Source organism: Volvox carteri, assembly GCF_000143455.1.
Source record: "Volvox carteri f. nagariensis unplaced genomic scaffold VOLCAscaffold_14, whole genome shotgun sequence".
NCBI lineage: Eukaryota > Viridiplantae > Chlorophyta > Chlorophyceae > Chlamydomonadales > Volvocaceae > Volvox > Volvox carteri.
In genome coordinates, this window is record NW_003307557.1 from 1,534,045 (window position 1) to 1,544,653 (window position 10,609).

Sequence of the window (10,609 nt, forward strand, 5' to 3'; positions counted from 1 at the left end):
GTGGCATGCTCTTGACTGGTCGCGCAAGAGCAACGCTGTAATGCACCAAGGCATTCCGGACACGGGCGGGTGCATGCTTCGGGAGTGAAATACACCGTGCGGCGTATCCATACACCTTCACATCTTCTCTCCGCATATTCCCCTTTCGCACGACACATTAATACCCATTCCTTAACCACAACCCTTTGCTGGGTCGAGAAGCTGTAGAAGACCCTAACGCACGCAGCAGGGGCACTCCAAAAAAATCAAAACTACCTGTACATGGAAGGCCATCAGCTGGTGCATCAATTAATACCTAGCGTAGAGTTTGCAGGTGTTTGCGTATTGACATCCCTGGCCACAACTACTGCGACTTTCAAGCTACAATCCCGCCACAACATGCAATTAGCGGCAATTTAGTCGATAAACACGTCGAATAATCCTAGTCGGTTCAGAGCTCATCACGCAGCCTCATCATCCTGCTCACTTGTATGTTTACAACACCAGAACAAGATAGACGCGCCTACGGAAATGTTGAACGCCTTTAGTTTATGAATGGCGGCCCTTCAAAGCACCCTGTGCAGCTGCAGCTGCAGCGTCGTCGTCCTCTTCCTCCTCTTCCTCTTCCTCTTCTTCATCTTCCTCCTCCTCTTCTTCATCTTCTTCCTCCTCCTCCTCCTCCTCTTCCGTTTGTCCCTCCACAAGACTGCCGTCTCCTGTGTTCCGCACGCCAACACTGTCTTCTTCCTCCTCCTCCTCCTCTGACTGTTCTCGTGGCTCTACTTTACCACTGCCCTGCTCCTCGTCGTCCTCCTCAGCTGACTCTTCCTCCTCCTCCACCTCTGACTCTTCCTCCATCTCGGACTCCTCCTCTTCCGATGACTCCTCATCCCCGGACTCCTCTTCCTCTTTGGCTCTTGCAGCCGCCTGGGGCTCCACACGTGCGGCCCCTACTGGCGCCACAGGTAAAAGCCCCAACGAAGGCTCTACACCGACCATGCTGTCGGATTTCCGTCCCGTCCGATCCGCCACGGCTCCGGACGTCGTGGCGGTGGCTGAAGCATTGCCACCCGCGGAATTCGAACCTGGCATGGAGGCAGCCGAGATACCGCTCCCTAGACGCGGCGTGGTCACCGCTGTGGTGGGAGCGAAAGCCGGGACGTCGCTGCCAGATATGGACAAGCTGGCGCCAGAGTCGCGCCTACCGGGCTCGGCATCGTCGTTATCAGGGGAAGCATTTGCAGCGGCAGCAGGAGCTGCAGAGCTTGTGCTGAATCCTCGTCGGCTAGGACCGGCTCCGGATGAAACACGCGCAGAGACGACCGCTGGAGGATCCCCCTGTTCGGAATCCGATGCACTGCTAACGGAGGATTCCCGCCGGTTGAGGCCTAGAGCACCGGCTGCAGCCCCGCCGCTGCGTGCGGATTCCTGCCGGCTGGGTGTCGCATCGGTCACCGCTCTGCTCTTTTCCGACTCCATCCGACTCGGGCCAGCGACACTCGCTGCAGACGACTGCCGCCGACTCGAGCTTGCAACGCTCCATGACCCTCGTCGGCTGGCAGAAGCAGCAACAGCAGCAGCAGTAGCAGTAGCAGCGCCGCCGGTACTTGACGCAGATTCCCGCCTGCTTGGCCCCATACCGGCCGCAGCATCACTCAGCTCCGATGCCCGCCGGCTGGTGCTCGCACTCGGCGCATCTGCAACAGCAGCCGGCGTGGAGGTCCTCGATGCCGTCCTCCTGTCCACTTCCGACTCCCGCAAGCTCGCACTCCGGCCTCCTCCGGAAAGGGACGACGCCACGGGCCCCCGCCTTGACGCGGCCCCATGACTAGCGCCTGACTCCGGTCGACTGGGACCAGCATCCGCGGCGACACCGCTCGCAGGCGGCGAAGAACCACGCAAGGACGCGATCTGCCCGCTCGGCCCGTTGTCGGTGGCAACGGCACCTGTCACAACGGAGTCCTGCGTTGCCCGGCTAGCTTTGGAGCTACTACGCCTCTTTTGGCCTGCCGCGGACGCAGGCGCTTGTCTTGAGGATGAGGACGCACGGCTGCTGCTCCTAGACTCGTGGCGACCTAAGGAAGCCGCCGACGGCGCCTGTGCAGTCACCGGCAGCGGGCCCAGACTGCCGCCGCTGGCACTGCGGCTGTAAGCTGCACTGCCCTGCGGAAACTCATCCCCGCTGCCGCCGCCAAAATCTTCGCTGTACGGCGGCTCGACGTCCTCCGGTTGCTGCTGGACGTGCTCTGGCCGGGCGCTGTCAGGCAAGTCGCCACCCGCGGTGGATTCCGCCGGGCTGCTACTGCGCCGGCTGCTGCTTCCGGCACCTCCGCTGCCGCGGACAATTACAACCGGCACCAGCGGCGGCGGCGGAGGCGCCGAACCATCGCCGCTGCTCGTGCAGTAGGCTGCGAAAAACGCCGGTGACACGTGCAGCATGGCGGCCGTGTCGTCCGAATCCGCCGTCTTCTGTCCCGACGCACCCTCCTCCGTCATAGCACTGCTGGGGGGTATCGGCATGTAAGCCGCCTCCACCTTCCGTAGACTGTCCTCCGCCGCCGCCTTGAGCCGCTGCTGGAACTCATCCTGTGCTGCGTCACGCTCCTCCTGCACTATGGCTCCAATCACCTCGCGCGGCGCATAGATGCTGGTGATATTCGGCGGCAGAACGGCCTGCGGCGCGTCCGTATCAATTGACGACCCCTCGTCGCCGAAACCGTCGTCGTCGCCGGCCACGTCGCTGCTGCGCCGCAGCCCGATACCACTGCGCTCCGCGCCAAGTCCACCGCTCTCCGACGCCTTGGACCTGTGCGACGGCGGCGGCAGGTACTGCGCCAACACTGCCGGCGATACCAGGTGCCGGCCAAGCGGTGGCAGCGTGCCGCTGGCGTTGTTCCCTTGGCGCGCAGCAGCCGAGGCAAAACTGGGCTCCAACGAGAGGTTGCTGTTGGTGGCGTAGCCGCCACCGTCGGCAGACGGCATGTCGCCACTCTTCTGACGGGCAACCGCAACCAGGGGATGGGTTCCACCCATCATGGCAATCAGGGCGGCCTCTTCGTCGCCCTCCCGGTCCGCCTCCTCCAGCAACGACCTGCATGGGGGACGATAAGAGGGGGAAGGAGGTGAGGGAAGGAGCCGGGCATAGCCGTAAATCCATGCAACCTTTTGCGCACTGATGGCCGCATGCACGCACGGTAAATGTTTTGTCGGCGGGCACCAGCTCTTCGGCAAAAACCAACCCGCCGGCAGATACGGCCCCAGTAGTACCTGTAGCTGGCTGCCGACTTCTCCTTGCTCAGCCGCGGATGTGCCGCCTTGGTAGCGCGTTCCGCGCGGAAAGCGTCAAATGTGTGCGGGATGTGCGCAACACCCGAACGCACGGCAAAAGCCTCTTCACGCTTCTTGCATTTCGCCTCGTAGGCGCCATTCCTGAGAGGTCGGGAGGTGCATGGACGGGACACGGGATCGCAAGCAGCGGCACGGAGTCACCATGGCTTGTCCAACACCGGCTGACTGCGCATAGGTATATAATGTTAAACATCGTCGTGGCAGTGGCCTGGCAACTTGGCAGGTATGTGAAATGGTTGAGAACCCGGGCGGGCCGACCAACTACGCACGTGACGGATGTCCAAACACCGAACCCCAGAGCGTGCCCTAGCCGGCCATCATCCCAAAGACGGCACCAATCTTAAGACAGCAACGCAGCTAGGCGCCCTTACAGCCTCATGCTGCCACCCGAGAAGCACTCCTCCAAGCCTCAGTTCCCATTCTTACAAGCGCTGGTGGTAGGCCTCGAGCGCCCGGAGCTTGATTTGCTTTAGGTAACTGTCCTCCGCCTCCGCCTTTTGCTGCTTCACCTTCCGCTGCGTCCACTGCTTCACAGCGGTTTGGTTCTGCTCCTGAATCTGATTTTCACGAGCCTCAAAGCGAGCCTGTGAATCGGCCTTCATCCTGAAGGTTGACCAGCACGTGCGCCAGGTTCCCAGGTAGGCGTGGGAGGCGAGATGGGGAAATGGGTCGGGGTTACTCGCCGGGAGAACAGCGGCATAGCAGTAGTACAGGGCATGTCACCCGCCGGCGTGTGAGTGCGAGCCTAAGGATGAAGCAGAGGAGGTGCATGCAATTGACGTGGGATGCTTTGGGCGGGCTTGTCCGCAGGGACAACCCTTGCAAGAGCAAAGAGGGGCCGCGCTTGCTTACCGCTCTTGCTCCTCTCGCTCCAATTGCAGCTCCAAGTGCTTGCGCTGGCTCCACACGTCGAAAACCTGTTGGTTGTCTGCATCGCGGTCTCGTAAGAACTTCAAGTCCTTCTCCGTGAGGAGAGACGTGCCATGACGCATCATCCGAAGGCCCGAAACCGTGGGGCCATGTGGCTTTGTGGAGGCTCGGGCAACGGGCGCGGCCGGCCTCAGTTCCGAGTAGCTGGAACTTATATATCCATGTGACCCAACAGATCGTGGTTGGTCAGGCGACGAGAAAAAGCCTAGTCGACTGTTAATTTGGCTTGTCGTTTTACGCACACCCGTTGGACGTGGATCTTCAACTGGAGACAATGCATTAGGACCTGATACAAGGTTGTTGCTAGCTGCAGGTGGAACATAATAGTGGTGGGCCTCTAGGATGGGCGGCAATAATGGAGTTGTCGCATTCGTGTTTGGACGACTAGTGCTTGAACTTGTCGTTGATGTACCAGTCTGGAGCCGGCTTGGGGTTGGAGACCCTTTGGCCTGCGACATTTTGTTATCGGTGCCTTCGAAGCGTCGGTATGTGCGACCGCGCTGGCCCAAGCCACACAAGGCAGTGACTCTACACCTATACTTTGCATAAGATTTGCCTGGAATCAGTTGCTGAATGTCGCGTGTGGGGCCATTGCCACCATAAGGGAGGAGACTTACATGTTCGTGCATGCATACGGCTTTTACGGGGAAACACACGTAAAGCATCTTGCCCTGTGCAAGACATGCCCATTTTTTGGGTAAACCTATTCTGCATGGTATTTAAAAATTTTAGCAGCTGCTTTTTTGGTATGTGGTAGGAGAGGTGCAAGGTCTGTTCAGCCGTGCAAGGAGCGGTGCAAGTGGTTCAATCCATAACATATTATCCCCACAAATTCTCTGTTCTACTGCTCGATTGAAGTCAAAAGGCACCGACACAGCTTGATGCAGAGTATTCACGCCCGCTCGCGGTGAGTCGGCTGGATAGATCTGGACCATTTGATGTAGCCTTTTGCTTCACCATTGGATGTCAAGAGAGTTATTATTGGCATGGAGTGCAGGGCGGCGTCCCAGCCCGTCATGAACAGCACGACAGGCTATATAGGCGTCAAGCCGGCTGGTACGCCTTTCCCCCCGGCCTTGTCACATAGATGCATGGACTGTTAAAATATCTCATCCGGATGGCAGGCAAGGTCGCTGGCCTCGGCCGGAGCAAGCCACAGGGCTTCTGGCAAGTGACGCATCAACAGATAAGCTCCGCAAAGTGGGTGCCTTAAATCCAAAAAAATATTGCTAGCGACGTCGCCACAGCCAGTGTTGTCTCACCTTTCGCCTTGCTTCTCGCATAGGCGCTCGGGCGCACCCAAGCGTAAGGTCACCACGATGATGCCGGTGTCGGTACCGAAAGTGCTGGTGCGACCACCTGGCCAGAAGCAGATGGAGTGGGTGGATCTATGGGAGGCCTACGTGAGTCTGTGACAATGCCGCGTTTTGTGGGGGGAAAGAGGGAAAGGAAGGGCTTGCGCCTCGTGGCGGGTGTGCTGTGCTTTCCTTGCAGCCCATGAGACCTTCCGGCGCAGGGGTCATGGCCTCCAGGCCCAAGGCCTAAGCCGGCCGTTTCCATATGAACGCCGCTGCGTCTGCAACCCGACACCACGGACATGGACCTCTCACGAGCCCTTCACTGATACACTATCTGGCTCTGCACGCGCTCGGAATCTCCGTACAGACGTACCAGAAGGTGGTCTTCATCAAAGAAGCCATCACGGAGGAGGTGGCGAACAACATGATTGCCCTGACTCTGTATCTGGATTCCTTAGATAACAAGCGCATCTACTACTGGCTCAATTGCCCGGGAGGCGAGGTGGGCCCTCTTGCTGTACTTTTCCCGCACCTGGCGGATAGCGTTCAGGGTACTTGATGCGTGTGCAGGCGAAACCCTAGGAAGGGCGAAACCTTGGGAGTCCTGGAGGCTCCCGACATACTGGTTGAAGTTGCTTGTGATGTGTCCAGTGGTATGGCTGCTGAATTGTGACTGCCGACTGCCAAGTAAAATGTATGCACCCCCTCACCATTTGGCTTCATCCCGCCCATCCCCACTTCGCTCTGACGGGGACCTATGCCAGGTTGTTCCAACCCTCGCGCTGTACGACACGATGCAATACGTGCGCAGCAAGACGGCCACCGTATGTTACGGGCTGTGCCTGGGTATGGGGGGCTTTCTGCTGACCACGGGTGGCGAGAAGGTGCGTGAAGGTCACGGGTCAAGGGAGGGACGGGGGGATGGCGGACGGGTTTGAGAGCTTTCGTAGCGCATCGGTACGGGTTGGTGCGTCATGAGGGTGGGGGAATCCGCCTTTGCCAGCCGCAAAGCCATTGCAGGCACGTCGCCTGGCAGCAACCTCATGGTCACGAGGTAAAGGTCTTAGGAGATCTGGAGCGGTCCAGGCTCTGGCCAGCGGGCTGCAGGGGGCATCAAAAAGTGCACGAGGGGTGGAACCGCCGCTTTTGCGAAAGGCTATCTCGAAAGCAGGAAAGCTAAATGCCACAGCATCGCGACGGTGCATGATTTTGTTGACTCAGCGAAGTTGGGGCTGCATTGAGCCCTGGTTCCGGAGTCCCCAACCCCGCCGTCGTGCCTGCCGTCGTGCCCCGCCCCGCAGGGCTACCGGTTTGCCATGCCGCACAGCATACTCATGATGCACCACCCGTCAGGCGCCTCGCGAGGTCAAGCCTCGGAAATGCATATCGAGTCTCGGGAGCTGGTCCGCATGCGCGACTACCTGTCCTTGCTTGTATCGAACTCCACGGGGCAACCCTACGACCGGGTGCGTGGTGGTGTGCGGTATGCGGGATAGTAGGGGGAGTAGGGAGTAGAAGCAGCACGGGCGACGGTGGAGGGGTAAGGCTGGGGCCCGGAGGGGGCTAGGCTAGGGGAGATTTCGGGCTTGAGAAGCTGGCATGCAGGAGATGCGATGCTGGAGACTGGATGTGGGTTTTTGCGTGGCCATGCTGCTGATTTGGGTGACGTTATAGTTACAAGTTCCGCACAAGCACTTGTGTGGGGGGATGTCCGTAAAAGCCGGGGGGGGGCCATGGGAGCTGAGCGATACGTAAAAGATATGGCGGTTTTTAGCAATGCAGTGACCCATCTGGCTTTGCAAATCTCTGTGTTGTTTATGTATACTGTAGTCTGTAGTCTGTAGTTTACTAGACCCTTTATACAATAAGGAGGAACAGTATACATAAACAATACTGTATTGTCTCTATATTGTTTATGTGTAATTTTAGTAAACTAAAATTACACATAAACAATACTGGAGCAGGTTGTCTGAGCATAATAAGTAAAAGAGTTTGACATGGGCATTGTCGCCGGTACATGGCGCAGGTTATTCGAGAGCTGTCTCGCAACAAGTGGATGGACCCGAAGCAGGCGATCGAGTACGGCATGATCGACAAGGTCCTCACGACGCCCATGCCGAAGCTGCCGTCGGGGCCATCCTTTAAGTTTGAGCGGAAAAATGATGAGCTAATTGGCTTGTAACCGACAGGATGGGGAGCAGGGACATTCCGTTTAAGTGCGCCTAGGGAGTGAGCGTGGCAGAGTAGCGGAGTGGCACACTGTAGACGTGTGTAAATCGGCCAGGAGCGTGCCGGGATTCCAAGGCCAGGGTTCATGCAGGGTGACGGTGTTTATGTATTAAGCCTCCTGGCTGATTACTGAACCGAATGGTGGCATAGCACTTTCTGCGCCGGAATGGCCGCATGTACGGCAAGGCGGAAGTGCGGCAGACGGCCGTTTTGTTTGTGTTGCAATTGTACATGTCCACGGCGGATGATCTTCACCAGAGTCTAAGATGAGCTTTCGCTTTTGCCTGGGCCGCGCCCAGGTGAAGCATTTTAAGACCGCGCTTCAGACTCTGAACAGAATCGGTGGAGAGCTTTTAGTCGAAGCCGTACCTGAACAGGTGTGGTGAAAGCCAGGAAGTATAACAAACCAAAGAGTACTAAACTCAGCATCATTTTCGTGCAGCTCGTGCTGAGGAGTATCAACACAGCCAAGTCGGCCTTTCTTTCGGTCACATATTTTAGCCGTTTTTTCGACAGCTATGAGATTTACGACACAACTGTAGTCCAGACGATAGTTCTCAGCAAGGTATGCCGCCTTCTGCGTGGGAGCACTTACCTGGCCCGCGGTTCAGAGCCGGAAACCTCCCTTCTCGCAGAATGCACTTGCAATATTCCGATCTCAAAAGATCAATCAAATTGAATTTACTCTTGATAACGCTGCGGCAAAGCTCCAGGCTACTGTCCATACCGATGAAGGTAAGGGATACGGTCCATACAAGCTGGCCTGTTCCGAGGCTTACACTGTGCACGCGTGAACTTGCAGGACTCATCAAACGTTATGCGTTCAACTGCTTGGATGGGGAGGTACTGCAAGCGACCGTGGACCATGCCGCGTATCCCACCATGGTCATCGCAGAGGCATCCGAGCTCGAAAAGTGCGTGGAAATGAGTGTTATCAGCGGATAACATTCCACCGATATTTTAAGCAATTGATACACAGCGCCGAACGCACGGTCCCTGGGCGACTTGACACGTCGGGACCAAGCCTGTCTGCCGAGACCGGTCAACCCACATTTGACATCTCAAACGTGCACATTAAGCCACGGCCCATAGCACGCCCCACCACACACAACACAAACAGGTGGAACCCAGCACAGCATGCCCACCCATACGCTACCAAATGGACAGTACGATCTGCCCAAGATTCCCTGACAGCGCCAGGCCTTCCTTTAGTCAGTCCCGCGCGCCACCTGTGCCTCTCTATATTAATCCGCCACACCGCGGGCCTCCCCATCCATGGCCTGATCCTCCCCCGGCGCACAGACTGCTATCCTCCTTCCAGCACACCCTGGACGAAATCACCCTCATCGCCAACCCGCTTGGCGCGGCCGCACTCGCCAACGGCCACAAGGCCTGTGAGATACGCAGCTTCGTGGACCCGCTCAAGGGTGGGTACCTGCGTGGGTGGTGGGTGGGCGGGTGGATTCGTACATGGTTGGCGGCGCAGGGCAACATGTCGCAATTGAGGGGCTGTCAGGGAGCAGAGGTAACAAGATGCCCATATGTATTTAGTGGTGTGCCAGGTTTGCCGGGCAAGTATTGTATGCCTAGTACCCGGCTGCAAAAGCGCTCCTCCCACCAGGCCAGGGCCACCCTAGTCCTTCCTTTTCTGCCAGCCCAGAGTCCTGGTCCTGCCCCCAGCTCCGTCGTCGCCCCTGGCTGATCTGCAAATCTCTTGCCAAATATCTTGGTGTCTTGTTAAAACTGCTTGAAACACTCGGTAATGCTTGTTCCTTCCCATTCCTCCGCCTCCTGGTTAGAAAGGAACCAGCGGTTGGGTTTTGCTTTTTACACCTTCCCCGCCCTCTCCAACCCCTCTTGGTCCGCGTACGTCCCCCCTAGGTGGCCAAGAGTCCGCCCTCATGACCAGCCTGACGTTGGACACCCGATCCGTGTTCACCTCCTACTCGCATAGCTCCCCGCTGGCTGCGGACGTCACCTTCAACGTCAAGGACTTCCGTGCCATGACGGCGCTGTGTACGGCACTGGGCGCTGACGTGGCGCTGTGGCTGCAGATGGCGGGCGCACCGCTGGTGGTGGAGCCCCACTTCCGGGGCCTGCGGGTGGGTGTGTACGGCAGATTGGCCAAGTGACTCCTTGGGGCTGTTGGAGTGGCCGAGTGGCGCGCCAGGCGCAGCGCGTGATGCGTGCCAGGCGGCGAAACGGTCAGATGGCAGGTCTTTGTGGCAGGAGAGAGGCACGACACCACGATAGATAGCATTGATTACACGGCTTACCAGGAGTACTACTGATGTGACGGATTCGACGGGTCCTACCAAGGATTCGTAAACATATGGTGGTTGGTGTAGGCGGCGTGTTGTCTATTGATGAGCGTGTCGTGGTCATAAGAAGCAAGGGGTAAAATAATATTCGTTCATGTTCTCTATGTCCGATGTGAGTGGCCTTTGAGCTCCACACAAGTTGTTACTTTCCCACCACAGGAGGGCGCTGAGACGGACTTCCAGGCCATGCTGGTGCTCTCCACCCTCACAGACTCGCAGCTGGGACCTGAACATCACGCACTGCAGCAGCAGCAGCAGCAGCAGCAAGATGCGCAGGAGGAGGAGGAGCAACAGCAATTACAGCCACAGCCACAGCCACAGCAGCAGCACCACACGGAGGATCCGCAACGGCAGCCCTGGATCACGGCCGACGCGGAGGCAGAGGCGGAGCCGCCGAGTCCGTACGACGGTACGGGTCGTGGCGGCACGAGAGCGACAAGCAGCGGCCGTGGCCGCGGTGCGGCGGCACCGGCACCGCCGTCTACTGGCCGCGGCCGGCGGCGG

At 58.3% G+C, this 10,609-nt stretch overlaps 3 protein-coding genes across 3 annotated transcripts in view; 2 read left to right on the plus strand and 1 right to left on the minus strand.

The window, feature by feature from the left end:
- Positions 1-528: 528 nt before the first annotated feature.
- VOLCADRAFT_89886 (uncharacterized protein) lies at positions 529-4,319 on the minus strand (the record flags this gene model as incomplete). The annotated part of the gene is made up of 5 exons (XM_002949492.1): positions 529-1,115; positions 1,620-3,070; positions 3,247-3,408; positions 3,754-3,930; positions 4,180-4,319. 5 exons carry the CDS (start codon positions 4,317-4,319, stop codon positions 529-531), a joined length of 2,517 nt encoding a protein of 838 aa, XP_002949538.1.
- Positions 4,320-4,955: 636 nt separating this feature from the next.
- Positions 4,956-8,184, plus strand: VOLCADRAFT_89887 (uncharacterized protein). Its single transcript, XM_002949387.1, has 8 exons — positions 4,956-5,164; positions 5,255-5,313; positions 5,382-5,457; positions 5,543-5,660; positions 5,923-6,057; positions 6,320-6,439; positions 6,857-7,021; positions 7,582-8,184. The coding sequence occupies exons 2-8, from the start codon at positions 5,274-5,276 to the stop codon at positions 7,735-7,737; spliced, it is 810 nt and encodes a 269-aa protein (XP_002949433.1). The 5' UTR covers positions 4,956-5,164; positions 5,255-5,273; the 3' UTR covers positions 7,738-8,184.
- Positions 8,185-8,419: 235 nt separating this feature from the next.
- Positions 8,420-10,609, plus strand: part of VOLCADRAFT_89888 (uncharacterized protein) — a gene marked incomplete at both ends in the record, with an annotated part of 4,187 nt that continues 1,997 nt past the window's right edge. Inside the window, 5 exons of the mRNA XM_002949388.1 lie at positions 8,420-8,519; positions 8,587-8,698; positions 9,087-9,211; positions 9,666-9,886; positions 10,265-10,562. Coding sequence (XP_002949434.1) covers positions 8,420-8,519; positions 8,587-8,698; positions 9,087-9,211; positions 9,666-9,886; positions 10,265-10,562 — 856 coding nt within the window. The remainder of the gene's footprint in view (positions 8,520-8,586; positions 8,699-9,086; positions 9,212-9,665; positions 9,887-10,264; positions 10,563-10,609) is intronic.

Bases quoted from the DNA above. Each gene is read 5' to 3' on its own strand.
- VOLCADRAFT_89887 (XM_002949387.1), top strand. From the start codon at position 5,274: ATGAACAGCACGACAGGCTATATAGGCGTCAAGCCGGCTG. The intron at 5,458-5,542 runs GTGGGTGCCTTA...CTTCTCGCATAG, and splicing joins CAACAGATAAGCTCCGCAAA to GCGCTCGGGCGCACCCAAGC. The intron at 5,661-5,922 runs GTGAGTCTGTGA...ATCTCCGTACAG, and splicing joins TGGATCTATGGGAGGCCTAC to ACGTACCAGAAGGTGGTCTT.